Raw genomic sequence first — 26,931 nt, forward strand, 5'->3', positions numbered from 1 at the left:
AAAGTCAATTTATATATTTAGTAATGCTTTTTATCTATTCTCCACACTTGGTTTGCAAGAGAAAAATAGTAACAAACTCTTAAACAAAAAACATCAAATACAGTTATGATTTTTATAATTCCCGATGTTATGCACCAATTCCACATGGATCTAAACAGAATATGGAGAAGATATGATTTGATGGGCGAAATCTTACAAATAACAAAGGGTAGTATTATTATTTCGCATGTTTTTTTAAAGAAAAAATGCGGAAAGGGTCATCTAGTACTGACGACTTTTTTTTTTAGGTGAGAGCTCTCCCCATCTACTACCCCCTTCCCCCTCTCGCGAGCTCATCTCATTTCTCTCTGTCTCCCTCGTGCAGTAGTTAAGATGGCACTTCGAATCGACATTGCGGCGGCGTCTTGTTGTTCGAATTGGAATTGGAATGGAATTGGAATACTACTACTTTAGCACTGGCAGCAGCTCCTCCTCTACTTCCGCGCCAATTCTCCTTGTCATCTTCTTCTAGTACACTAGTGTTGCGGCATCAAACTCCCACGGCTCTTGTAATCAGCAGAAAATCCAACCTTCGCATTGCTGCTGCTGCCCACCAGGTATGTCATCCTGCATTTCTGTCTCTCTCCTTTCTCACTTTATTTCTTTAAATTTTATTTATTTATTTTATCGTGCAGACTTGCGGAGCAGTGAAAGAGGGAAGCGTCTCAGTGGTTCTTCTTGCTGGAGGCAAAGGCAAACGAATGGGCGTAAGTTTTGTATCTCATCCCATGCTGGTGCTTCTCAAATTATCTTATTTTGACACTGTCTGTTTCTGTTTTCCCACCTAACCCCAGGCAAGTATGCCCAAGCAATATCTACCACTCCTAGGCCAGCCGATTGCTTTGTATAGGTGACTTCTCTCGTAAATGCCCTATCTTCTGCCACTCACTATACTCATGTCAAATTTCATTTTGCAATATTATTCTGCTCTCGTTGTTAATCAAACCGTACTGTGTCTGTACAGTTTCTACACTTTCTCACGCATGGTTCAAGTAAAGGAAATTGTTGTTGTTTGTGATCCATCCTACAAGGACATCTTTGAAGGTTTGCATCACTCTTGGCCTCTAATCCTAGGCAACCCAAATTTCACATTATATACAACATACTAGTTGCTGTAGTTGCTTTACTTTTTCTTTAACCTTTTATCATTCTGCAATTTCAATCAAATTGTCAAATCAGTGTCTTAGGCTCTGTGGACCTTGTGTTTTGCTGTTTTTTCCATTTCTGTCGGCATACTTAATTGTTCAGGGTGTCCTAATATCCTATGCTCGGAGTCTCAAAAATCAAAATAATACATGTTGAATTTTTGCTCTCAGATGCACGCGACAATATCAAGGTGGAGCTCAAATTCGCATTGCCTGGGAAGGAGAGACAAGATTCTGTCTTTAATGGATTCCAGGTACATGCACAATCCTTATCCCGTTTTAGCTGTTAGTTCTTCCCTCTACCCATTCATATAATGTTCTCTGTTTTACTTTGTTTTTAATATTACAAAAGATGGACATATTTCCATTTTCTTGGGAAAGTACTACATGAAGTGGCTTATCAGCTTCAAAGAGCTATTAGCAACATACTTTGTCTATGCAAAGTCAGCTTGACTTTTGCAGCATCAGCCTGACACGTGACCTTCGTTCTTTTGAAGGAGTCCTCCATGTATTTTGAGGGTACCATTTCATTTCAGGCTGACATGGATTTTAGAGGGGCAAGGATTCATTGTTTCTCTGAAGTGGCCACTTTAAGGTAGTGTTTGTTTTCTTGGGGTCTGGAGTGGAAAATATGAAAAGACGTCTGTGATTCCAAATAAGCAGGACATCTTGGTAATCTTTGCTTCGGCTTCATTAGCTAATCATGGAGTTATCCTAGGGCCAAACACCAGTGAACACTCTGTTGGTAGGCCTCCACTATTAGACAAAGTGGAGGATCCCCAAATGACATTTAAGAACATGTAAATAGGTGCCACAGCAGGCTTCCTATATTTTTCTTTGCCTTTGCTTGCCTCTTTTTTTTTTGGTCCATCAGAAGAATAGTTAATTATCGAGCAAAAACAAAAGAACATCTTGGTATAAACCGACTCCCTGTGATTATGTGATTTCTTTTCTATGCTGACGTACTTAAGCTAATACTCAGGGCACTGTTATTCATTTAGTCAAACACTCTTATGTACTTCCACAGGCAATTGATGATAACTCAGAACTTGTATGCATCCATGATTCAGCAAGACCTCTGGTATCAACTGAAGATATAGAAAAGGTTTGATTTTATGATTGATTTATTGGATGAACTCGTAACATGCATATTGCTGTAATGTTAGCGGAAAAAAAAATGTGCATATTGCTGTACACAGAAATTGCTTTTCTTACAGAGTTCTAGGTTGATGGTTTGTCTAGTTACATGTCTGACCCTAATGATCACAAGAGAATGAGGTTGAAGTCTCTGTGGCTATGTTTGTTTATTTAATCTAGGTTGTAATTTTTTAAAGTTGGAACCCTACTTTGGGGATTTTACATTATGGACAGCGCAACAAAGCTTGTGCCTGTTAATAGTTGTGCAGTTATGATACATATTTATCGACATTATGTCAACTATCTTCAGTAGCTTATCTTATGAGCTGAAGTGCACTTCCCTAAATATGGAAGCACAGCAAGTTTCATAAGAGACCAAAGGCTAAAACAGATCTCCTAAAATGGAATGAGGCATGGGTGGCCAGTTACCATCAAGTACGATGCATTCTAATTTAGCCGTATTAAAGAAATAGATAATGAGTCCTTGAGATAACTCAAAATAACTTTGGCATTCTACTAATTGTTTTTGGTCAGTAGTTGAGTGATGTATAAAACTGAGATCTAAGGTATTAATGTAAATATCTTGATTTGTAAGAGAGAACTAAGAGATAAAGTACAATATCATGATAAGTGTGAAATATATGTTACTGATTTAGAAAAGATAAGTGTGAAATTTATGTTAGGTATGTATGTGATCACTTTTGAGCTGTATATTCTGAATCTGAATATGGGCCATTAACCTAAATTATAAGTATGGAATTTTTATCTGAAACCATACTTTCATGTTGCTAGGTTCTTGATGATGGATGGCTGAATGGGGCAGCTGTGCTTGGCGTTCCTGCAAAAGCTACAATCAAGGAGGTTCATATTACCCTTTGAACAAGTTTGGATGAATTTATGGGACCCGGGTTCATCTATTTGTCTCTTGATGATGATAAATGATTTCTCTTACCATCAACTACATGTGATTGAAATGTTGGGAATACATATGACATATCAAGCAGAACCACACACTAAACAATATAATAATAATAATAATAAATTCTTACTGTTGGAGTTTTAAAATGTTAAAAGATAGATAGAATAAAACAGAATGAATGCAAGAGAAAACTAAACAGTCCAAGAGGATTTTAAGAAGTAAGATAATTCAATTGAGATGTTTTAGTCATTTCGTTATGCTTAAGTTAGAGTGGTAGACTGATGGAAACACCAATGCAGTAATAGATGATAGAAACTACTTTTGCAGGCACATTGTGCAATTTATTCTTTGTGCCTGTAATGTTCTTGGTGTTGAATGCACATACAGAAGTTAAAACGAAAAGAGGAACATGAAAGGCCGCTTTGCGTTGGATGCTCTTTACCCTGCAAACATCTCAACTGCTCCACAATTAACTCCCCAATAAAGATTCCCACCTAAGCACAAATTTCACAAAGAGAGTATCTCCACTCCTTCCACATCTTCGATGAAACACACCATTCTGTCTCTGAACCATACTTCTAATCCACATGATCACATCCAGTGCAATTCGTCTGAACCATTTATGCTTTGTGTTTCATTCTGCATGATGGCCTGTGTAACATTTGTTTCTATTTGCTTTGCAGGCAAACAGTGAATCCTTCGTGGTAAGAACACTGGACAGGAAAACATTATGGGAAATGCAAACTCCACAGGTCAATGAGCAAAAACTAACTGGTCATAGATCTTTTCTCAGTGAACGTATTTTATATATATATATATATACATATATATTCACAAAGCCATGTTTATGCAGATTATCAAGCCTGAGTTGCTCACAAAAGGTTTTGAGCTTGTCATCAGGTTTGTAATGCCCAAATCAATTAGCAAACATTTTCAAGTGAAACACTGCACAAGTGCACATCATTCTCAGTATGAAACTGACTAACTTATTTTAATGCACTTTTCCAACTGCTTTGGTAGTTTGGTGTGTGATTCATTAAGGAGTAGGGGAGAGAGATGGAAAGATGATTATCAAACCTGATCCATGAACACTGTAATACTTATTTAATGAAATAATCCTCATTTGCAACATAATGAGAATGTAGGTACAGAGCAAATACCACAAAACCTCAACCCAGCTCAGGTCAGGCTAAGTAAGTTTCATGCTCAACTTCAAACCTATGACACGATATAAGGGCCAGCCCAGTGCACAAGGCTCCCGCTAATGCAGGATCTGCGGAAGCTCAATGTAGCAGCCTTACCCCCGTGTGCTGGGAGACTGTTTTTGCAATTCGAACCTGTGATATCCAGGTCACAATGAAGCATTTTTTCTGTGATCTTAAACTCATGACACGATACTCTACCAATTACACCATATATGCAATTTGCTAGTCTTTCAATGCTTCTTGTTCCGAATGTATTCTTTGTCTCTAAGATATGCATTGAAAAAGGAAGATGTATGCTCCTTTCTGTTTCTTTTTCAAATCCTTCAACTTGTAATGTGTTCCATGCAAACAACAAGGTCAAATAAATATGAGAGACTGACAACTATTTAATGATTGAAGGTGGGTTGATATATAGGTTATTAATATTGAACTTCAGATTGGGTCATCTTAACCAGGGAGGAAAGATTGTGGAGAAGTGGATTTTGTTCCCTTGTTTGTAATTTGGGATGCATATTTTTTGCTGAATTTAAGTATGACGTTTAACTGTTTTTCTCAACAGAGAAGGCCTCGAAGTCACTGATGATGTATCCATCGTTGAGCATCTTAAACATCCAGTATACATAACCCAAGGATCTTACACCAATATCAAGGTAGTCAACTTCTCTAACGGGCCATAGCTCAAAAGTTTGAGCTTAGTAGTCTTGTCCAGATTCATGATCAAATTGTATACATTCTATTTATTCTCTTAAACAGTCTATTTCTACCTGGGAAAGTTGCAATAAGCTGAACGTACCTCAAATTGACTGCAGGTAACAACTCCGGATGATATGTTGCTTGCTGAGAGGATATTGAATGATGATTCTTGATTTTTTTGGACTTATCTGTAGCTGGGTCAAACCCTTCTGCTGCTATTAATCTTTTTAAGAGAAAAATAAACAAGAGGCGGATCCATCTCATTTTTTTTTTTTTTTAAGAGTATCATTTATAATTCCATTGCCCTGTATTAAAGCAAGTTAGTTTAACGAGAAAAATAGTTCTTCTAGAATGCATGACATTAGAGATCTGGCGGTTGAAGGTTAAAGATTTGTGCTAGCTTGTCAGGGTTCGTCATCTATATATATCAATCTATATTAATTAAAGCTTACAAGGGGTATTTTTGGATTGGCCAGTTAAGCCATCGACTCTACTGGCATTGAAGACATCAAAATCGTTTTGCATGGAAAATTATTTTTATTTTTCAATTTAATTATTAGTGAGCCACAGTAATGTCTCGTGCATTTGTTTTGATATTTTGAAATGGCCTAAGTATCCTAAACTAAATACCATCTGTCAGAAACAACAGTAATTACTTCCTTTTCTTTTAAAAGTAAATTCTTTCTTAACATGTAGATGAGATCAAATTTCTTTGCTAAGGCAAAGTCCAATGCTTTGGTGCGCCATCCACCAAACCACAATAGTAGTGTATAGAGTTAGCGGGTTAGCGTTTTCAAAGCCAATGGTTTTTTTCACAGCCGCCAGTACTAATGGCAAATAGGATTTTTATTTTTTATTATTTTATTTTTAACTCTTCATCCCCATTTTTAAAAAGCCCCATTCTCAAAAAATAATAAAAAAAAAAAAATATATATATATATATATATATATATATATATATATATATATAGCCAACCACACAGTGTGGCATGTGGCTTAGATTTCTTCTACCCGCCACTCATACTAACATATAGACTTAACGCTATCTCGTTAAAACTAGTGCTATAGATAAATAAACTTATACCGCTGTGATATTTGGTGTTTTGCTGTACCATTGGACTTAGCCTAAGCTAGAAAAGTGGGACAAGACGTGCAAAAACACGTTAAAACCATATATTAAGGGGGCAACCTCCGTGGCTCCCAAAGGGAATGGGACATTTGCCTTGTTTAAAAAGCCCTTTTATTGGTTATCAAAAATAAATAGCCCTTTTATTCCATCAATGAAGTTCAAGTTATTCAAAAAATTAAATGGGCCGCATACCCATAGAAGGACATCCTTTTCTCTTTGCATTCATAGAAGAATGATGCAGTTGTAATAATTTACACTAACGAAAAAATAACTATATAGTAAAAAGAAGAATATCTGACAATTGATTTACGCCCTTCTCATTGTTTCAGTTTATTATCCATCTTTCTTGGCTTCCCACACTGTCCAAAACAGGAAAAGTGTCTTTTCTTGTGTAATCTAACAGGGGTGCCAGGCTTAACCTACAAACAGAAAGATGATCAAATCATGATTGCACACATGTATTTTTCTTCTTAATGAAACTTTGAATTCAGAAAGAGTATATCTGATTAACCTACCTTTCCTTTTTTGTTGTTTTTAGTTTTTTTCCAACAAAGAAGTCCATTACAACCACCAGAATTTGTCCTCAATTCATATCCCCTGCAGAGAAACACAACAAATTATTACAATTGTAATTTTAACATTTGAAATCAGGTTTAGCCAAGTTGTTGAATACAGCTAATTACAACCATAGGAGCAGTTGGTATATTCATCAAGAGACACAACAGAAGAAAGTCCATTTACCTCACTAATCTCCAACTAAATCCAACCACACCCTTTCCCTCAACTAACACCCTCGAAGAAAAATCTTATAAAATCACACAATAGACATAATACAGTTCACATGTATGATCATTAAAATAAAAAACTACTCACAGGTTCTCTTTGTCGAAATTGCCCACATAACCTCTGTTGTGCAACAAACTTGGAGACATGGGATAGTGCTCAAATCTTTGACCAGTCTGCTCCTTCTGGTGACTCCTAATTTCATTAATTTGTAAAGCCTTAATTTCACGATTTAGTTCGTCCTCCCATTTCCGGGAGGACACTCCAGCCAATATCATGGATGACATCTGATTCTGGCGTGAGATGTCATCTTGTGGTAATATTTGATTTTTCTCTGGTTTCAACCGGTTCAAAGATGCAGGGGTTCCCTTTTCAGTTGCTTGCAACCATGCACTCTCTAACCTCTGCTCATCAATTATGGCCTGTATTCGTTGCATCGGAGTAGTTTGCTTCTTCTCTTTTGTGTTTTCATGATTGCCTTTCTCTGAGAGGACTGGTAATGCAGTTGTAACTTGGTAGCACCTGTCCTCCACTAGAACAGAGCAATCCGAATGTACTGGTGTTCCTCTTCCCAAATTAGTTCCAGAGCCATTAAAGCTATTTTTAAGGCCTTCAATTGATTCTTGGCGTTGGTTCCAATGTAAATGACCATTTAATGAATTAGTCAACTCACCTTTTGCTTCCTTCTCAATCATTTCAGTTGTTTCCCTCTTCTTCAGGGCTGACGACTCCGGTAACACTGGCCTTACTCTATTTATATAAGTCTCACCATCTCGCATTAATCCAAGTCTAACCTCCACGTTGTGTCTCATAACAGTTTCCATTGAATCGGTAATGCTACTCAGAAATCTCTCAGCTCTGGACTTAATATCTCCATTTGCAAGTGCTATGAAAGCAATCAGAACACCTACAAGCAGTTGCTTGTTAGATATAGTAAAACCACAAGACACACACGTCAATCAAGATAGTGCGACTTAGATACGTAGCATTTTATCTACTGGCTAAAATGATACTTATAGAGGTCAGTGGGAGAAAAACACACTTAACAGTATAATGAGAATGCCGTGGCAACACCAAGCATAAACCTTACCTCAAGAATTAAAGGGTAATTGGTTATCATGCCATTAACCTGATGTACTTCATAGTTTATTTTTTTATTTTATTTTATTTTATTTTTCCTTTAAAATAAGTGATGCTCAACTCTGTCTTCACAAGAAGTCAACAACACCAAGCATGGAAAATACAAGGAAAGCATCTTCTTTTTGTATTAAACATTTAGTCAGCAGAGTATTACGGGAGAAAAAAAATATCGTTGCAGAGAAATAAAGTGGTAACAGACAGTTGTTTTACAAACAAAACTTCAACTAAAGGAAGTAATCATAAAAGAAATTCCAACTTACAAAAATATTACTATATTACCTTCAACTTCAGAAATCGACAAAAGCGTTCCATTTGCACGCAGTAACTGCCTCAATGTCTTCGAGTGGCATCTTTCAATACACTTGTCCCAGATATCACCCAGCTTCTCTGGGTTTATGCATCTTAAGACCTTACTCTCTGTCATTGTACCATTATGAGCAGCAACTGATGCACCTCCCTCCACAGCACGACCATATGTAGGCCTCCCATCAGAACTAGAACTATCAACCAGTAACAGTGGAAGACCCAAACGGCTACGATGTTCATCAACAGTCCCAGGTGATGATGCTGATGAAGTTGGTTTGTGCAGCATGACTTGTCCATCTAATTTCTTTTTGTGGGAATAAACCTCCCAAGAAAATTTTGATTGTTCTCCTTCTGTCGTCTTTGAGCTCTGCTTCCTACTGCTGCTCGAATTGGAAGGGTCTGGATAAGGAACAGAACCAAGCTGTAGTAGAGCCGCTGTAAACCATGTTGAACGCTCGCTTGAAACCCTTAGCTGCTTTTCAGCTTCCAAAAGAAGCTTCAGAGCTTGTTTTAGCCTATCCACCTCTGCTTCAGTCACTGGGCCCAAAAGATGAAAGGAAAAGTAAAAGGATGCGATAATAGGAGGATCAGTACTAGACTATTAGGCATTACATTTTACAAGAACATGCAGCTGTCTTCAATCCCATTAGATGGAAAATGTAGGCATGTGAACACGTCTGAATCACTTTCCATGATGATTTTCAGAAAATATGGAATACGTTGGCTGAAATTTGGAGTTCACTAAATAGGTTATTTTAATTTTCCTCCCCTTCCCGAAGGAAAATATGGAAAAAAGAGAGATTGTGCATTGGATTGATATAGAATATATTGGCAGGGAAGCATCATGATCACAAACCGTTTTTGTTGTGTCTCAATTTTAGAAAACTGACTAGTGTGCTCCTAATCTTGGATCAATTTCCGGAAAACCAACAAAAGATATGCCAAATTCATGTAGTCTGCAGGAATTAGTAGCAGCTCAATTGCATATGATTATGTTGAAAATTGGCCAAAAGTAAACATTTTATATCACGATGCAAAGTTGTTTCTAGAGAAGCATTGAAAACAAATACAATGTTAAATGAAAGCTAACCAGAGCAAACTATAGCATGATGCATAGTAGTTCATAGCAGAAAAACAAATACAAAGCTAGATGACACCTAAGAAAAATAAATTATATCATGATGCATGGTAGTTTGTAAAGAAACATTAGAAAAAAAACTACAATGTTAAATGACAGCCAACCATAGTGTGAAATTCTAGTACACTAGAGCATTAATTAGCTTGGGGACAGAGGGTATATAGTACTCACAACTTCTCCCTCCGAAGAATGAACTTCTACATTTTGAGTTAGCCAAATGGTAAGTTCCAGCTATAATGTCCATGATAAGTCCTGCTAATTGAGACATCAATGCCATTGGATCAACCCCAGAGTCCATCAATTCTCTGGATCTCTTCACTGTTTCAGCAGTGTCTGACGACATGGCTAACTCCAAAAGATCAAGTAATTTTTCATCTGGAACTACCCCAACCTGTACAAATAACAAACAGAAAAACCCTGTGGATTAAATTTGAACAATTCAATTAAATAAACAAAGGATTTAATGTTGGCTGTTTGAGGCAAGTTCGTGACAGAGTACTGACAAGTCAATATAATGCAGTTAGCACAACACAATTTACGCAATTGTCCTACATTCCTACCGATGGAACTAATTTATCAGTTTCTATGAGCTACCTATTAAGCAGGTTGTCACAGAAGCTTTCCATAAAAAAACAAAGTCAGACAGGATGCTATCTCAATTATGGAATATGAAACTTACAAGTTCATTGACAAGTGATGAAGTGATTTTCTTCCCAAGCAAACTCAACTGCTCTAGCATAGTTTCAGCATCTCGTAGTGAACCATCCGCATTCAATGAAATAAGGTGCAGAGCGCCTGACTCCACATCCAGGTTTTCACTAACACACAGCTTCTGCAACCTGGTGATGATATCAGCATCCCTGATCTTGTTGAAGAGGTATTTCTGACACCGGGATAGAACAGTTCTAGGCAGATTGTCGAGATCAGTTGTTATGAATATAAACACAATCTGTGCAGGTGGTTCCTCAAGAAACTTCATAAAAGCGGACCAAGTTTTGGCGGGTAGCAAGTGACACTCATCTATTATAAAGACCTTGTAATGTGAGAAGTCTGATGGAGGAGCCATGGACAGGCTTCTCAATAGGTACCTTACCCTGTCTATCCCTGTCTTGTTTGCTGCATCTACTTCTCTAAGGTTCATACTCTTACCAGAGATAAAACTAGTGCACTCCCTGCAGGATCCACAAGGCTTAATATCTTCAGTACCCACACAATTCAAAGCAACAGAGAATATTCTAGCTGTCGAAGTTTTTCCTGTCCCACGAGGACCTTGAAATAGATAGACTGGAGCTATTCTTCCCCTTAAAATAGCATTGATTAGCGATTGAACAACAATATTCTGCCCAATTATTTCATCAAAGAACATGGGTCTGTATTTTTCGCTCAGAGTGCTACCATTATCTAATGCCCCTCCATCAGTTCCTGTGAGAGCTAGCAGTTCTAATCCTTCTTGACTTCCACAGCTCAATGACCATCTCTGTCCATCCAAGCGACTCAATGCTTCTAGGTCAAGCTCTCCAAAGTTGGTTGAAAGTTCGTCGTCACTCTGCCCACTATCTCCAGATGATACACCTCTGCCATCAAAGCTATTAGTCAACAATGGAAGACCTTGGGCGGACTGTGACACAAGTTTTCGCTTGGTGGATCGTGATGATCGGCGTTTATGATAAAGTGTTTGACTTCCACATAACATGCTACTTCCTTTTCTCCTCAAAGTATCAGAAAGTGAAGGAGAATAGCAACCTCCAGAACCCCTATGCTTTGGCGTCCTCTTTGACCAGTAGCAAGGAATTCCACAACCTTGGCGTCTCGACAAATTTAAAGGCTCTCCTTCATCCCCATTGAAGGAAGCTGTTGTGTCGTCCCACGACTCAACAGTTCTATGGTGTTTGTTTCTGTATCTGTTGTATGAATTTGTTGATGCGGGTGTACAAGACAAAGATGAGTCCTCTCTTTGGGTTCTTGTTAAGAGTTTAGATGAGTGGGACCAGTTTTCTCCCCTAGACAGCAATGGCGATGCTGGTTTTGATGTGTACCCACTTTTTCGCATCAACTCACGAGTTGAAATCCGTAAATCTTCAGAGTTGCAGTATTCTGTATCATCAGATTGCTCAATGGAGGTAATTGGTCCTTCTGAAGAGATGGATGGAAGATCCAGTAGTTTTGAATTTGCAGGCCTTCTAACAGCACGTTGTCTCGAGACACCAGAATATTTCTTTGACTTCTTACTTGCTTTTTGAGTTGATGTCTCCAAATTTGGCTTCCTATATCTGAAGAGCACTACAGGGTCATCAACATGTGTATCACTCTTACAAGCTTCCTTATTTGCATCACTCGAGCTATCACCAGGACTAAGTGGTACTGGTCTTTCATTTCCATAGTTTCTCTGCTCATCTAACTTTGCCCCACTGTCACTTGATTTACTAGGCGTATGCCTCCAGTTATATAGGAACACTTGTTTGTGATTGTTTTTGCATTTCAAGGGAGAATGGTAGTCGAGTTCAGAAGACCTACTTTGGAGTTTTCCGGTATAGTGCCCTCTGGTTCCACTTAAATAGTTCAAATCTGAAGTTGCAAGAACAGATCTAGAACTCAATGGGGATCTCAATGATGAAGTAGTGTCTGGATCAGGTAAAAATCTTGCAGCCTTGCGAAGAGCTGTAAGTTCCTTCTTCCAGTGTAGTTCATCATTCATATTGCGGAGATCTGACATTTTAACCTGCAGTGCAAACTTGTTATCAAAGCTCCATGTAACTGTAGTAGGAGAGTATGCAGAGATGCAGTTTTAGTTCTGTGTTAGCAATTTTTTAGCCTTTATAATCAAAATCTGTAACTTTCACTTTCCAAGCTCAAAGTCAAAATCCTAAATTCAACCCCAAGAGACTAAAGCTCTGAACTAGTTATCTATGTATAGGTTTTTGTTTCTTCATATAGGCATGCCAGTAGCTAGGAAAATAAAAAGAGGAAAAAGGTTATGACATACATGAGACCATTCAAAAAACAATAAGTGGAAGAAGATACAACGACAATATCCAGCATTCCGCAAAAGGACATACAATACAGAGAAACTTGGGAAGCTGTAATTAAAACTTTAGTTTCTAAAGCTATTCATTTATGAGAGACATGTGGACCAGCATCTAACTAACGATTAGCTTAGCTGGCTAGTAAAATCATTTGATAGCAATAGCCTTGTGAAAAAACAAATTGTTTACAGAAATACAAAGCATAAGCTATGCATCATTGGACATGTCCTATCCAAATCAGAAAAAAAATAATGTTCACACAGAGGAGAGATGCTATTTATTCCTCATATGCTGAAGAGAACCCAACTAATCCTAGTTTTTTCCAACGTACACATGTTGCATGGATGACAATGATACAGGTGTCAAGAATTCCAATTGCGTGCAGAGGGTCGGATTTGGTGAAAGCGCAAAACTAGGATTAGCGGACTTGACACTAATTTGTTTTTCTAGATTGGGGATAAAAATGATAGCTTGTCTTCATTCATGCAGCATGAAGAGTAATAATACATTAACCTATAGAAAATATGTGTAAATCTATAGCTTTCAAATGATTTTCAATAATAAGGTTCATAAATTTTATATCATACTTGCTAAAAGAGAAATCTTAGCTGGGAGGGAAAGGCATACTATGAAGCACGGACACTCCTCTAAGGGCAACGTATCCGTGTCGGACACGTATCCGACACCGACACTCCCCAATACACCTCCGACATGTGTCGGATACTCGATTTGGAGTGTTAAATTTATTAATTAATTTATAGAATTTCCGACACTCCATGGACATGCTGGGGACACACGGGGGACACTTCTACATTTTACTCTAAATTTTAAAAAAGTGATTAAAATACTTAAAAGAAGACATGACTTGGTAGGGGTTTTATTTCACTCTTGAAATAAGGAGGCACAATGCACAACTGCACACTTTTGATGATTGTAAAGTCCTTTTTAAGTTTTTATATATATTTGTTATGAATCTTTTGTAATTGTTATTTCTTTCATTGACATTAGCTTGCATTTTTGGACATGTATGTTGTTTAATCTTTTAGAGTTAGACATGTTCAAAAGTAGTTTTCATATTTTGATTTAAACTTAGTGGAGAGGGTTAAATTTCATGACGTATCCATATATATATAATTTTTCTTTAACGTGTCCATAACGTATCCGTATCCTACTTTTTTGAATGATGTCGTGTCCGTGTATCCGTGTCACGTGTCGGTGCCCGTGCTTCATAGAAGGCATAATGGATGAGAAAGATGTCCAATATCTTGTAACTAAGAAAAGGAAAACAATAAATACTTTTGTTGCGATGCACATGAAATTGCGCGTGGAGAAGTCCAACACATGTCTGATACGGGTATGTTGCAATTTTGGAAAGGTCATGAAGCATTTGAGTATATTTAAGGACAACGAGTACGATGTCGCCTACAAGTATAATTCCCCATGCTCCCGAATAAGGAAGAAAGGTAAAAATGAGTAGAGGGTATGACACATCTGTGGAGAGCATATTTAATCTACACCAACCTACAAATATAACTCCCCATGTTCCCGAATAAGGAAGCAAAATAAAAGGAGCTAAAGCATGTGAGTGCAATGAAGTAAAGAATTCTGAATTACTCGCAAGAAACCAAATAAGATATATGACAAGCTTTTGAATCCTCTTAGCTCGCGCCATTATGGCTATGTATATTAAACGACAGTAGAATATTATTGTAAGCAATCAGTAAAATCATCCCCTGGGCTGAAAAGTTGTATAAGAGAAGGAAGGGCGAAGTAATAAAGAGAAACAGTAATATAGAAGACATAAAAAGATGAACTTGAAATTAAAAAGTAGGTGAAAGCAAAGAGTTTGAAGTTTCAAGCTGGGATAATGCAGATATGATGAATAGTGGAAAGAGAATCAAGAACATCGTTACTGCCAGTGGAAAGAAAAAAGGTAATTAATGAAAAGGTGTAAATGAAAAAAATGGGAATTTTATTTTGCATGTGAGAAATGTATGTAAAGAGTGAGTGATATGTAAAAATGAATAGTTAAAGACAATAATAAGAGAGCATCTGAGTGTGAAAGAAGAAAGGTTACATCTTGAATTCAAAATCAATTGAAGTTGATATGGGGGTATTCAGAATCCTAATAATAATAATAATAATAAAGCATTGTACAAAAGAAAGATACATGGAAGAGAGGTGAGGGTACCTGTAAATCTCACTGCAGAGAGATAGAGACAGAAGAAGAGAAATATATGGGGCGCATCCCCTCCCACACTTTTGAGAGATGGCGGAGAAAAACAATAATATATATTTGGTAATAAAAGTGAGAAATAGAGAAAGATAGATTTAAATCTTTACAGGGTGGCAGGCAGCTGAACATTATTATTATTATTATTATTATTGTTAGTGTACTACACTACTATTAGGGTTTTGGCATTCAACAGTTGTCACAGACACATGAAAATCAAAACTCCCTCCAATTTCCTTTTCTATTTTTTAGTTTTTTGTCATGTACAGACAGCAAAGAAACAATTCTACTTGACTGATCGTTGACTTGTATTTAAGACTCGTATCTGCTACTGGTAGTCCTCTACATTCTACACTAGTACATAATAATGAAGAGTTGGCCTGTATATTACTCACGGTGAGAGAGGTGATAATGAAAAACGATATAATATAGAAATGTGAAAACTACCAATGAAGATAACAAAGTTTTTCCATGCACTCTATGTCTATATTTCAATTGAAAATGAGGCTGTAAAATTAAAAAACTAGAAACGCCTGGAATCGAATTTATAATATCACTTTCACATGGAGACAAGCCTTTTTCTATTCAAAACTGACTAGTTTATGCCACACCAAAACAGATAATAGTATGTGTTAGTAGTAGTAGTGGTGTGTTTCATTCTTTTCTAAGGAAGAACATGTGATTCCTTTGAAAGGGTCCTTCTCAGTTCTCAACCACGTCTTTATCAACTGAATTCCAACGACAGAACATGCCTAACTAATGTCTCCATTATCAACACATTCAACCATAAAATATTTATTGAGTTCCAGATAACCACGCAAAAGGAAATAAATAAATCACAAGCAATCTTGAATCGATAACATGCTTCTCTTCTTCTTTAATATACACTTGAGATTCACAGAAATGTTACTGATAGTTTTTATGCTCATCTCATAATTTTGCAACACGTAACAAACTGGGGTTTTCAGAGGACAATTCCGTCGTGATGCAATCAAACACTCCCAACAAGTTTTTGTTGAGTCAGTGTACAGATCAATTTGCCAATGCCTTTGTTCGCCATACTGAGCTGTTTACTATCTGCAAAGCTCTTGTATCAATCAATTCATGCTGCATGATAAACGTCAAACCAAAGATATTAATCAGTAGGACGTACCTTAGACCATAGTCCTCTGTTCGTGTCCTGATTATGGACCACTTTCTGTGAATGCTCCGAAGGTTCTTCCCATTTTATAACTGTTGCACTCACTACTCAGTACTCACTACTCCAACTGAGGTTTCCATTCCTTTCTCGCAGACTTTATCCTCCACCATATGGTTGAGGACTTGAGGCTACTCTCACACTACAAAGGAAGCTTTCAGTTCATCCGCTACAGGAACTACATATTATCTATTAGACTACCTTGGTTTGAGTTTAACTGCTCCACAAGACTATAAGGAAGGATGATTAAAATGTTCTTTTTCTTTTTAATACAAAATGAATCTACAACAACATGAATAACGCCAATTTTTCAATGGCCTCAATGACATTCCACACTCCAGTTATGATTCAATTACTTTATTACGTAGTCAAAGCATCCGGAAGATTAGTAGGTGCTCCGCTAACCTTACCCCCCACATCAGGAAAGCATTCATAACCAGGTAATGGACCGATTTTCCCAGATCTCTCAACCATTACAGGGTATCTCATCAAGTGCCCCCTCATCTCTTTCTTCTCTTTTGATACATATGACTGCCAATTTCGTTCAGCAAGCTCATTTACACGCCTAACACATTCAATGGTGTGTGGTTCACGGAAAGAATCCTCAAGGATATTGAGATGCTCAGCCCAGAGAGACGTCCGATATCCAAAAACCTATATCCACCAATAATATTTCATTTATAATCATATGATTAAACATACATGGTTTATCATACATATCACATTATCCTTCTAAATCTTAAAAAGTTTCTATAAGAGTACATGCATAACTGGAAATTCAAAAGAGAGCACGGCCAATTTAACTGATAATAAAATTCACCCCAGAAGATAAATAAGAAAGAATAAAATCATATTTTAGAGTTTGGACATCACAAAGGGTTCCATTCCGCATATTAATATCATAGTATAAGAGAAACCTTTAGCAGAATGAACTGAGATACATTATACATTCATTGGCAACTCTGATATCATGAAAATGAAAACCAGATCAAGGCACACACCTGTCCATGCGGATGACTGTTATTTTCTGCCCACCTGTAATTTGGTTGATAGGCGCCCATGGCAATTTCTGTGTCCCTTGAACCATCCAAAGATCTCTGGTTAATGTTAGCAGAACCCATGATTACGTATTCATCATCAACAATCATCCCTTTGGCATGGACGTATATCATAAACCTTTGGAGCTTTTGCAATGATCCCTGTGGCGAAACATTTGATAGATAAGCTACCTGCCTACCTCATTTATTCAAATTCTTGTAGTCACTGAATGTGGGGGAATGCACTTCTATAGTTACAGCCGAAATCCTTTATTAATTCTAACTCTTGACCCAATGTTGCACCATGCTAGTTCTAGAGATCCATTTTCAGATAACACCCTATGTTTTAAATTACTCATATCCTATTGCATATTGTGTGAAATCCAGTCATGCAGTATCCTACTTTTCCCTCTTTCAGTCAAAACTTCCACTTTTGCAAATATATAAACTTTTTTATATAAGATATATACACCAAGAAGTCAAATTCACAAATTTCATCCACCTGTTCATAGTTTTCAGAGTTTGTTTAGAGCTATAAACCATCCACGGAGATGCCAAACTTGGTGAACAAGAGACTAATTTTGTCAATGACGTACTTCTTTATTTTCAGGATGTATTATCTATTGTCTTTTCCTTATTCTTTTCCTCTTTCTGGATCATCTTCAGTAATAATCCATTTAGGTGTGTTAACTAAAAAGTAGGATCTTTAAATAATTCTATAAAATTTAAAGATCGCTGGTAAGATTCATTTTCTAGTCACTAAAGTTCATACCGTTCCATCAGAAGCCTTATTTGTTTCTAACGATCCTTCATTGGAACCAGCTTCACGCTTACCAAGACAATAGAAGTTTAGGTAATCCTGTGGATGGATCTCATTAGAAAGGCCAGCTTCTGCAAGTGCTTGTGCAATAATCTTATACATCATTTCCATTGTTTGCCCCTGAAAGAATTTCATTCATTTTAGCTAGAATCACATCCATTCATAAATGGAATATCACACTCAAAGTCATCTACACACGATAAGCTCCCATAGAGGAAGTTGTAGAACATATAGGCCGAAGGTTATTATGACCTCCCTGAACTCATCTTGATGCCAGATTTTAACCTAAGAACAAAACTCTAGAAACAAATTTGGTTTGCAGAATTCTACTTATGGTGAATATCTGCTTGTATAAAAGTAGTTTTTCCATGACATCATTTGTCAGAATTTCATCCTGTAATTGTTACACATGGGGCAAAAATCTGATCCACAGACCGAGTTGGCCTTTGTGATTGTGAACTCAAGCCACTTTTAAACCCACCATAGCCATAAGTTTAATACTTCAATATGAAAAAAGTTAGTGGTATGTTGGATACATGAGGCAGAGACACTAAAGTCAGCAGAAGTCCTAAAAACACGAAACTATAGCAAGAAATTATGGGAACAGAAAAGCCCAACCTGCCAAAAAAGAATTTCTTGCACGGAAGCGCTTGTTGGGACGCCTTCAGGCCACATTGGGATTACAACATAAACTGAAAAACGCTCGTTTTCCCTGATTTTGCTGGCAATTTTCAAGGCCAGCTCCATGGGCACTAAATTATCAGCACCTGCTTACAACATTTTTTAAGTAATTTGGCAAAGCAATTAGCAGAAATATTTTGGTGGTGATGAAACAAACAGGCACGATCTATAAACCTGCATTTTTGTAGGATGGCCAGTAATAAGAAGATCCGAGGAAATACTGGTTTTCAATATATATGAAATGTTGGGCCGATCTTATTGCTTTCACATATGCAGCATGTATGCTCCTGTCAATTTTCAAGTTCTTTCCACACATGAGATTCTGCAAACAAAAATACAAACTAACTAAAAATATTTATAAAGAAAAGAACAACAGCCATAATCATAAACAACTGCCAAAAATACAAACAGGCAACTAAAAATATTTTTGGAATAACTGCCATAATAATAACGTTTCACATTGGCTGACGCAAAATGGGAGATACTGTTGATGCATAAGTCGAGACAAGTACAATTGAGCATGGATACTGAATTCAAAGAACAGAGATGCAATATAATGTCCAACAGTAACTCACCTGTTTTTCAGCTTCCTTCACTCCTTTTGGGAATCCCTTAACAGATCCGGAATCAATTGAGCGAAACACCTAGAAGAAGGTACTGATTATTTGTTCATATGGAACAGAAGCACAATGACATTCCTGTTTTTTTTAAATCAAGAACTACATACATCTTCATTCTTACCTGCACATGCCAGTTTTCAGGATCTCCTTCTTTGGAAACACGCACATTCTCATCATTAGAAGCAGCAGGAGTAAGTATCCATGACATCCGATCTAAGTTTATCAACGCATCATCGTACCAGCGTGTGACTTTCTTGATCCCGATATCTTTCCATTTTGTAGCTTTTCTCCATCTTTGTTCAAAGTTAGTTAGTATGTCATGTGCAGCAGGCCCATCGATTCTGCAGTGTAAATCATGCCAGGGTTGTCTTGGACCTCTGACCCGAGACTAAAAACGTTATCAGGAAACTTAACGGCTAAATACATACTAAAACAGAAATATTTTCTTTTTGAGAAATGATCTATAAAACTATTCTTTCTGGTCATGAACAAAACACAAGAACAAGAAAGTAGATACACAGTGAGAGATTAAAACACAAAGGTGTGGAATAAACTCCTATTTAAACTATCAGAGTAGCGTCATTTACTAACATCACAGATATAATGTGAGCTGATAAAAGCTAATACAAGCAGCACTTTCTCTTGTAAGAAGAAGCATTACTAAAATTGGTAGGTTGCTTTACTACAAACATCTATCAAAAGGATAAATCTATATTCATACTGCACCATTTGGCCAATAAGTGAAAAGTCAGATATTAAAGCAAAGTGATATGAAGAAATTTCTTTAAAATGAGAAGCGATGGTGCAAAATCACTTTTATTTTGTAAGATTATCAGCACTTACAGGAAATGTTGGATTGTGAAAATCATTCGCAAAGACACTGTCAAGATCGCGAAAGAGCCGATGTTCAGGGGTGTCATAGCGACCATCACAGAGATCAAGGCCACCAATGAAAGCAGTTATTTTTCGGTTATTTCCAGATGCCTGGGTATCAACAACAATACACTTCTGATGGTGTGTAAAGAGTGTCCCAACAACCTGGATTGGAAGGTTCACTCCAAGAGTAATTAGTAATGCTAGTAATCTAAGATAATCAAAATGCATAATAAAGTTACTGTCTTTGTAGCTATTAATAACATTTTGCTCCTCAAATAATATCTCTACCTGTTGCTTAAAAATACTAAGCTTATTGCTGGCATAACGCGGAGAGAGTACACAATGGACACTTGAGTGTCTGAAGAACTTACGAGTCTCTTCATCGTGAGTTTGCATAACACCTTCCTGCATTAAAACTATATCTATCAAACATGTATAGATGTCAAGAAGATTCAACACAGTGCATTAACTTCCCCTGTTTTCCTAATTGTATAAACAACTGATTTAACTTCATGGACAAACATAGGTAGCTGTGGTAAGACATTTTTATATTCGTGTAAGAGAAAGAGAAGCACGTGGACAGGATTTTGAAATTTAACCGTTTTGTAAAAAAGGAAAACTTCAAATAAACATCAGAAGATACTTAAACCCAAATTCTCAAAAAGGCAACGATCAGTGAAAATAAAAAATAAAAAATTGAACTTCTTGCAACAGCCATGACTATACATGAACAGTTCTATAGCATTTGATAAATCAATGAACCTCCACAAAACAATGTTCAAGGTAATGTGACAGATTATTACTGTTTTGAAAAGAAAGTTGTCATGTGAGGTTTTGTCGTCCCAAATCATCATAGCAACACGGACTCCTTCTTGCGACTTGAACTTTAACAATTCGCCAAGGGATAGCTCTCCTCCAGTGGGCAATGGTTTTGTTGGCTCTCTTACCAGCTTTACAGTATGGTTCACGGACCAGCCAACTATATAAATCAAATGGTGAGCTTCCAAAATCGCATGACAGATGTCTTCCCAGCATTTACCTTGCTGAAAAACCTCACCCCCATCTAGTAGTATCTCCGGTAGCATCTGATTTGGCACGTGAGCATCTTGATAAAGGGTCACACTCCCTCCTTTACGAAGTGGGAAGTATGAGTTTGGCACTCCTGAGTAATCTGGCCCAGCTCCAACACCATCTTTATACAAAGGGTTTTCAGCAACTGGCCTAAACTTGAGAGATAGATGCAGTTCAGGGTAGGGTTTCAAGGGATTGCCATAAGGACCAACCACAGGGAACCAACCGTTTACTGTGTTCCCACCTAGAATTTTCTCAATTGGTATGTCCACCACTCCAATAAGTTCGGCCCCAAGAACATCATTATCCTTAACCTGGAACTCCAACTTTGAGACGGGGTGAGCCACCGGAATGCAAAAGTTCTCATCCCATGATGGATTCTCACAGTTGGAAATCACTCTAGTTCGAGCTACAGTTGCCCCTGCCAAGCACACTGACACATAAGGGTCGCTAGTTATTATGTTATGCACACCCTTATGCCTAGGTTTCCTCTTGAAAGGAGATGGACAAGTGCCAAACATTATAAAACATCTTCTCATCCTCTCAGAAACTAAATCCATATTCGGAAGAGATTTCGCTTCCAATATCCACAAGTCCAGATCACCGTGCAAGAAGACAAGCTTCTCAGCAACCTCGGTTTGTTTGAGCACAGTTTGTTCCATGTAATCCGAAGAACTGGCCAGAATCTTAATAAAAATGCACGCAATCTAACAATAACAGCATAGGGAATAACAACTTACGTTCCCTGCCACTAAGACGAATGAATATATGAACTTGTGAAATTCCAGAACTAAGAGAATGACGCACTAGAACCTTAACAAGTAATTGCAAAAAGTAACTAAAGGGAAAAAGGAAAAACCCGCAACACCACCCCAATCATGCAACACTTAAAAACCAATGATCTAGTAAGCCCGATTTGCTCTCAAGTAAGCAATGGGTGGCAAAGATCTTTGCCACTGGCCACAGCGACAACTAAATAATTGTTTGAATGAATGGTGCATCAAAAACTTCATTCCATATGACCATATTACTACTCAAGATTTATTTACGAGGCCGGGTAAAAAGGAAGAAGGACGATCAAGAACGAACCTGTGGTTCTGGTTATAGACATATATAGAAGAAGCGAAAAGGTCACGCCATTTGGTTGGTGGTGGAGCGCTTCGCTCGCCGAACTCAACGCGGGAAAGCCCTTGACTCCTTTAGGCCATGTGTGGGTATAAGAGCACCCGACCCAATTTATGTCTGTGTCTCCTCTTCGTGATTGACGCCATTTGATACTTACCATTAACATGAAGTTGATATTAGTCCACAGAGACACATGTATGTTACAATATACTCTGTATTGATGGTCTGTATAAAAATTCATAAATTTCTTCATCTGTTCATGAATCTAAAGAAATGAAATTTTCTTATTATTACTTTGACATTCAATATTAATCGACAATCAACATAGAAGTATAAAACTAAATATGAATATACGTTGCACAAAAAACAGAATTTGACGAAAATTTCTCCAAACCAGGAGAATGATCTTTAAATTTACTTTTTAGCAATCACATAATCAACTGTATTATCTACATAATTTCTCTAGGCAAAAAAACCAAAGAAATATCATATACCGAAAAAAAACCGTATCATATACCACAGACAACTCAAACTTCCTTACTTCTACAGTTCTATTACACCTCTTTCACTTGAAGATGAACTCTAAAAGCATTTTCAAATAATTCCTTTCCGATGGACCATATTAGCACTGAAACGCTAACCACAGAAGAAGCATAAAGCACATTGGTAGGCCATAAATGAAACAGTACACTTCCAATTTGTAGGAATTATCAAACTTTTCTAACTAGAAGATGAAATCATATCCGAAATGTTGAATTTTAGTTCGAACTACTACAGCCTGTGAAGATAGTAGCTACAGTTAACTTCTAACAGTTCAATAATAATGCCCCATATCAAAACTACTGCAATCTTTACACTTTTGTTGACGGCCAACGCAAATTCAGCATCTCTTTTGCAACTCTTTACAGATGGCAGAAGCAGTGAAAATATTTGAGAAGTGTTGTCGTCAAGTATCCAAGCCTTTTGCTGTAGCAGATATTTGCGACAAGTTTTCGTTGCCACAAGGCAGAACGAGCAAACTTCAGAAGCTTAAAATTGTCAGCTGTATCCTCAGGAAATAAGAAGGTGTTCCTGTATGGTAACCCATAAGAAGAGTGTGCGCCTTACAAGAATGTCCATTGTTTTCCGAAGAAACTTTATTTGAGAGGCTTCATACCCTGAAAGAATTCATCAAGTAGCTGTCCTTGTCAAATTATTGAGTTTTCAAAATATTTACAAATTTTACAATTGCTTTGACGTCAGATTTGTCAAATTGCAGTTCAACGAGTGTGGAGCTAGGCGGATACTAGACATGCCATGTGGGATATAAAAATTTCACAGAAAGATGAAACCAATCCAAGTTACAACGGAATGAGAACTATAAAAGTGTAAAATAGAACCGGAGACAAATTATCGCCAGGATGATAAACTAGTCTTCTGACTGTCTATACATAACAAACTGACAGAGAATTTGTGTGTGGATACAATTTTTGAGTAAGTGGATGAGAAAGATGTAGTACTTGTTATTTCTAGATCAAATGAATAAGATGTAAATGATTCTAGGGAGGTTTATCCAGAACAGGACATGCACAATGGTACTCAGATATCAACTCAATAAAGTAACGTGTCCACAAAGCTCATGGAACCACCAGAGCAAGATTGGATGTCGTAATAAAATTTAGGATGCATCTCCAATTTGATCACTACATTTATTTTCTTCTCCAAGCAGATTTAATGAGCATTTGGAGAGAAGTATTACCATAAACAGCAGGCAACGTAAATGGAAAAAATATCGTATGAGGACAGGTAATGCTTTACCTTAGATGCCCTGAGGTGATTGACTGCTAGTCGGAGAGAATCATCAGACAATATCAATCGTGATAGAGCACCAGTGCTCAAGCTGCGGAAGTGAGTGAAGAGATTTTGAGTCCCATAATAGCAGTAAAGAAACAATAAAACATAAAAAGGAAGAGAAATGGAAATGGAAATGTACCCCAACAACTTAGCTGCATCAGCTACGGAACCACCAACAGCATAAAGAAGATCCAGAAGAGCTTGCATACCCAAAACGAATTTAGAATTGTTGGGACCAATTTGAGAGGCAGAAGAAGCAGAAGGTCTGAGAGTGGACTTGAGAGGAAGAATTTGAAGGAGGTGTGGAGGTGGTGTGTAGGATTGGAGGTCCGGAATAGGGGTCCTGACTTTAAGGGCAAGGAGGGTGCGGAGACGAGACAAGGCGGAAGCACGATTCATGTGTTGGGAGCGATCCTCAGAAGCCTGGGCAATGATACCGGTGGGGCCGTGCTTGAGCCTGACGGCGGTCTCGCGCTTGTTGCGGTGCTGACCGCCAGGACCGGAAGACTTGAAGGTGGTCATCTCACACTGGCCCATCAGCTGTTCGTCCGACAACTTTATATAACAATCCTCCACTTGTTGTTTACCATCAATATTAATATTGACAGAAGAAGAAGAAGAAGACCACCGGGAGGATGAAGATAACAATAAATTAATCTTATTACGTAATAACAAGGACGACGACGACGACCCTGATGATAAAATTGAACAAGGAATTATTTTTGTATAGTAATAATGAGACTGAAACTGAAACTGAAAACCCAACCGACCCGCACTCGCACCCGCCATCAATGAAATGAAATGGAATTTCCCCGCCGATAAGGGTAAAAAGGACATTTAATATAATATTTAGTTACTTATAGTCAATTTCTTCTTTTCTCGTATGCCCCTTCAATTCTTCTCTGCCATTACAACAATTTCTCCACAAACCCAAGTTTAGGACCCTACATGTACTTGTTAACGGTGAGACTGTGAGAGTGTTCATTTTTATATTCTTTTTCATTGAGTTCATTCTACATTTTTCGTGGGGTTTTTTAGATATTGGTCATACTATTAATATGGTAATTAGATTTTGGTCTAGAAATACTGAAATATTAGGTTTTAGTCCTATTTCTGTCTACTATTTCCTAAATGATAACATTATTACCTGGGTCAAATACTAATATTCATAAAAATTGCATGGGCAGCAAACATGGAAGTCCAAGCTATTTTATTTCGGTTGTTTCAACAAAACTTGTAGGCAGCATTAAACTGATGGGCAACAAGTGCAGTTGTGATGGGCACATCTGAACTGAATCCAGAACACACAATATAGCCATGAATGGCCCTCCCTGGTCTCACTGATAGATTGGGATTTCGGAATTTCAACAAATTCAAAAACCATTTGAAAAAATATTAATTGAATTGAACACAAAAAAAAAAATGCAATTACATTCTTAAGCAAACCCTTTCCACACTTCTACAACAAAACCTTTTAATTTTTCCTACAAAAAGTCAGTGTAATCAATAGGAGGAGGCTCTTTTTAAACTTCTCTTAAGGGCCCTCAAATGGCTTGAGCCGCCCCTAGATGTCAATGGGTGGCCCTGGACACATTTTATCTTTTACTAATTTAAAAATCCTGACCCTGAGCTACAAGTCCCGCAACAGTATTATAATATTTGTTTATTTTGTGATTTGTGACTATTGGTCACACTTTTTAGGATTGTTTTGCCCATGTTATTTTTCTATATTTACGATATTACTCTCATTGTTTTAATCATTTGATTTGTGGATAAAAACAACATGTGCGCCAGTACATGCATCATAGTAGTCTCTTTAATTTAGTCTTGCATCATGGATGGTGTAAAAATAATAGATTGCAAAATCTAAGATAATTTAATTGTCATTTGGAAAATTTCTATAAGAAACAATCTCACAATCATCTATTCATCTCATCAAATTTGTTTCCAAAAACGGCAACATCAAAAGTTGATGGTCAACAGTTCTTGAAAATTGTTAAGTAGAATAGAAAATTATAAATCAGTTAATGAATCGGTATGACAAGTTTGTTCAGATGACTTAGCTTGGATCCAAAAGTTGAGAGGATAAATAAATAAATATATATATATATATTTAGTTTCGTTTACAACACTTTTTTACAACGCGTTTTATCCTCCTTTGGACCCTTCAAGATGTTTTAAGGGCTAATATTTTGTAGATAAGATAAAACCATGGATATGATCTCCACAAAAATTGGGTCCTTTGAACATTTTAAGTTGCCAAAAAAAAGTTACAAAATATATTTACGGATTTTAAAAATTCAAGGTTGAGAACAATATTTCTCATGATTATGAATTTTCAAATGAAATTTTTGTGGAGATGATCTCCATGGTGTGGAGATTATATCTACAAGGAATCAAGGCTTAATTCATATTTTTAATGGGTATTGTATAAAGCGTTGTATAAAAAGTGTTGTAAATGGAACCTACCCATATATATATATATATATATATATATATATATATATATATATATATATATATATATATATATATATATATATTTATATATATTTATATATATTTATTTATTTATTTATGAATTCATTGGATAAAAAGTTAAAATATATATAAGCCCGATCTTAGATGTATATATTTATTTTAAAGTTAAAATAAGTACGTAAGTAAAACATCACTTAGAAAATGAATTCAATTCTAATTTTTTGTGGGTATTACCTACATACCATAAAGATCATCTCCACAAAATTTGAGCTCATTTGGAAATCTCTAACCCTTAGCTA

General features: G+C 36.9%; 4 protein-coding genes across 10 annotated transcripts; 1 reads left to right on the plus strand and 3 right to left on the minus strand.

Annotated features, from left to right (window-relative positions):
• Positions 1 to 117: 117 nt before the first annotated feature.
• Positions 118 to 5,589, plus strand: LOC147472889 (2-C-methyl-D-erythritol 4-phosphate cytidylyltransferase, chloroplastic-like). 2 transcript variants are annotated; one of them, XM_086588112.1, is made up of 12 exons: positions 118 to 287; positions 365 to 596; positions 675 to 746; positions 834 to 889; positions 1,004 to 1,083; positions 1,356 to 1,438; positions 2,212 to 2,289; positions 3,114 to 3,182; positions 3,924 to 3,992; positions 4,094 to 4,140; positions 5,005 to 5,095; positions 5,255 to 5,589. In XM_086588112.1, the coding sequence occupies exons 3-12, from the start codon at positions 741 to 743 to the stop codon at positions 5,309 to 5,311; spliced, it is 636 nt and encodes a 211-aa protein (XP_086444238.1). In that variant the 5' UTR covers positions 118 to 287; positions 365 to 596; positions 675 to 740; the 3' UTR covers positions 5,312 to 5,589. The 2 variants fall into 2 exon arrangements, with proteins under 2 accessions (XP_086444238.1, XP_086444237.1); XM_086588111.1 differs by having other exon boundaries at positions 227 to 596.
• Positions 5,590 to 6,376: 787 nt separating this feature from the next.
• Positions 6,377 to 15,105, minus strand: STI (AAA-type ATPase family protein). Its single transcript, XM_086588067.1, has 7 exons — positions 14,849 to 15,105; positions 10,314 to 12,353; positions 9,806 to 10,025; positions 8,470 to 9,033; positions 7,141 to 7,957; positions 6,783 to 6,864; positions 6,377 to 6,686 (listed from the first exon to the last, which is right to left on the minus strand). Exons 2-7 carry the CDS (start codon positions 12,345 to 12,347, stop codon positions 6,585 to 6,587), a joined length of 3,819 nt encoding a protein of 1,272 aa, XP_086444193.1. The 5' UTR covers positions 12,348 to 12,353; positions 14,849 to 15,105; the 3' UTR covers positions 6,377 to 6,584.
• Positions 15,106 to 15,658: 553 nt separating this feature from the next.
• LOC147472891 (phospholipase D delta-like) lies at positions 15,659 to 22,626 on the minus strand. 6 transcript variants are annotated; one of them, XM_086588071.1, is made up of 12 exons: positions 22,283 to 22,626; positions 20,926 to 21,614; positions 20,411 to 20,527; positions 20,090 to 20,284; positions 19,368 to 19,634; positions 19,202 to 19,270; positions 18,801 to 18,948; positions 18,564 to 18,712; positions 17,898 to 18,065; positions 17,124 to 17,287; positions 16,044 to 16,742; positions 15,659 to 15,967 (listed from the first exon to the last, which is right to left on the minus strand). In XM_086588071.1, the coding sequence occupies exons 1-11, from the start codon at positions 22,569 to 22,571 to the stop codon at positions 16,646 to 16,648; spliced, it is 2,352 nt and encodes a 783-aa protein (XP_086444197.1). In that variant the 5' UTR covers positions 22,572 to 22,626; the 3' UTR covers positions 15,659 to 15,967; positions 16,044 to 16,645. The 6 variants fall into 6 exon arrangements, with proteins under 6 accessions (XP_086444197.1, XP_086444194.1, XP_086444196.1 ...); XM_086588068.1 differs by having other exon boundaries at positions 17,090 to 17,287; XM_086588070.1 differs by having other exon boundaries at positions 17,090 to 17,287; positions 20,926 to 21,938.
• Positions 22,627 to 23,015: 389 nt separating this feature from the next.
• Positions 23,016 to 25,214, minus strand: LOC147472892 (Class I peptide chain release factor). Its single transcript, XM_086588075.1, has 3 exons — positions 24,291 to 25,214; positions 24,116 to 24,197; positions 23,016 to 23,475 (listed from the first exon to the last, which is right to left on the minus strand). The coding sequence occupies exons 1-3, from the start codon at positions 24,986 to 24,988 to the stop codon at positions 23,455 to 23,457; spliced, it is 801 nt and encodes a 266-aa protein (XP_086444201.1). The 5' UTR covers positions 24,989 to 25,214; the 3' UTR covers positions 23,016 to 23,454.
• Between the last annotated feature and the right edge of the window lie 1,717 nt (positions 25,215 to 26,931).

The sequence above is a fragment of the Coptis chinensis genome, unplaced genomic scaffold (genome assembly GCF_015680905.1).
Source record: "Coptis chinensis isolate HL-2020 unplaced genomic scaffold, ASM1568090v1 utg653_pilon_pilon, whole genome shotgun sequence".
NCBI lineage: Eukaryota > Viridiplantae > Streptophyta > Magnoliopsida > Ranunculales > Ranunculaceae > Coptis > Coptis chinensis.

Bases quoted from the DNA above. Each gene is read 5' to 3' on its own strand.
- LOC147472889 (XM_086588112.1), top strand. The intron at 2,290-3,113 runs GTTTGATTTTAT...TCATGTTGCTAG, and splicing joins CAACTGAAGATATAGAAAAG to GTTCTTGATGATGGATGGCT. The intron at 4,141-5,004 runs GTTTGTAATGCC...TTTTCTCAACAG, and splicing joins GGTTTTGAGCTTGTCATCAG to AGAAGGCCTCGAAGTCACTG.
- STI (XM_086588067.1), bottom strand. From the start codon at position 12,347: ATGTCAGATCTCCGCAATATGAATGATGAACTACACTGGAAGAAGGAA. The intron at 10,026-10,313 runs GTAAGTTTCATA...TTATTTGTACAG, and splicing joins CATCACTTGTCAATGAACTT to GTTGGGGTAGTTCCAGATGA. The intron at 6,865-7,140 runs GTGAGTAGTTTT...GTTTCTCTGCAG, and splicing joins AATTTCGACAAAGAGAACCT to GGGATATGAATTGAGGACAA.
- LOC147472891 (XM_086588068.1), bottom strand. From the start codon at position 22,571: ATGAAGAAATTTATGAATTTTTATACAGACCATCAATACAGAGTATAT. The intron at 18,949-19,201 runs GTGAGTTACTGT...TTTTGTTTGCAG, and splicing joins TGAAGGAAGCTGAAAAACAG to AATCTCATGTGTGGAAAGAA. The intron at 18,713-18,800 runs GTTTATAGATCG...TGTTGTAAGCAG, and splicing joins GCCATCCTACAAAAATGCAG to GTGCTGATAATTTAGTGCCC.
- LOC147472892 (XM_086588075.1), bottom strand. From the start codon at position 24,988: ATGTCCTTTTTACCCTTATCGGCGGGGAAATTCCATTTCATTTCATTG. The intron at 24,198-24,290 runs GTACATTTCCAT...TCACTTCCGCAG, and splicing joins GATGCAGCTAAGTTGTTGGG to CTTGAGCACTGGTGCTCTAT. The intron at 23,476-24,115 runs GTAAAGCATTAC...GAATTCTTTCAG, and splicing joins ATCACCTCAGGGCATCTAAG to GGTATGAAGCCTCTCAAATA.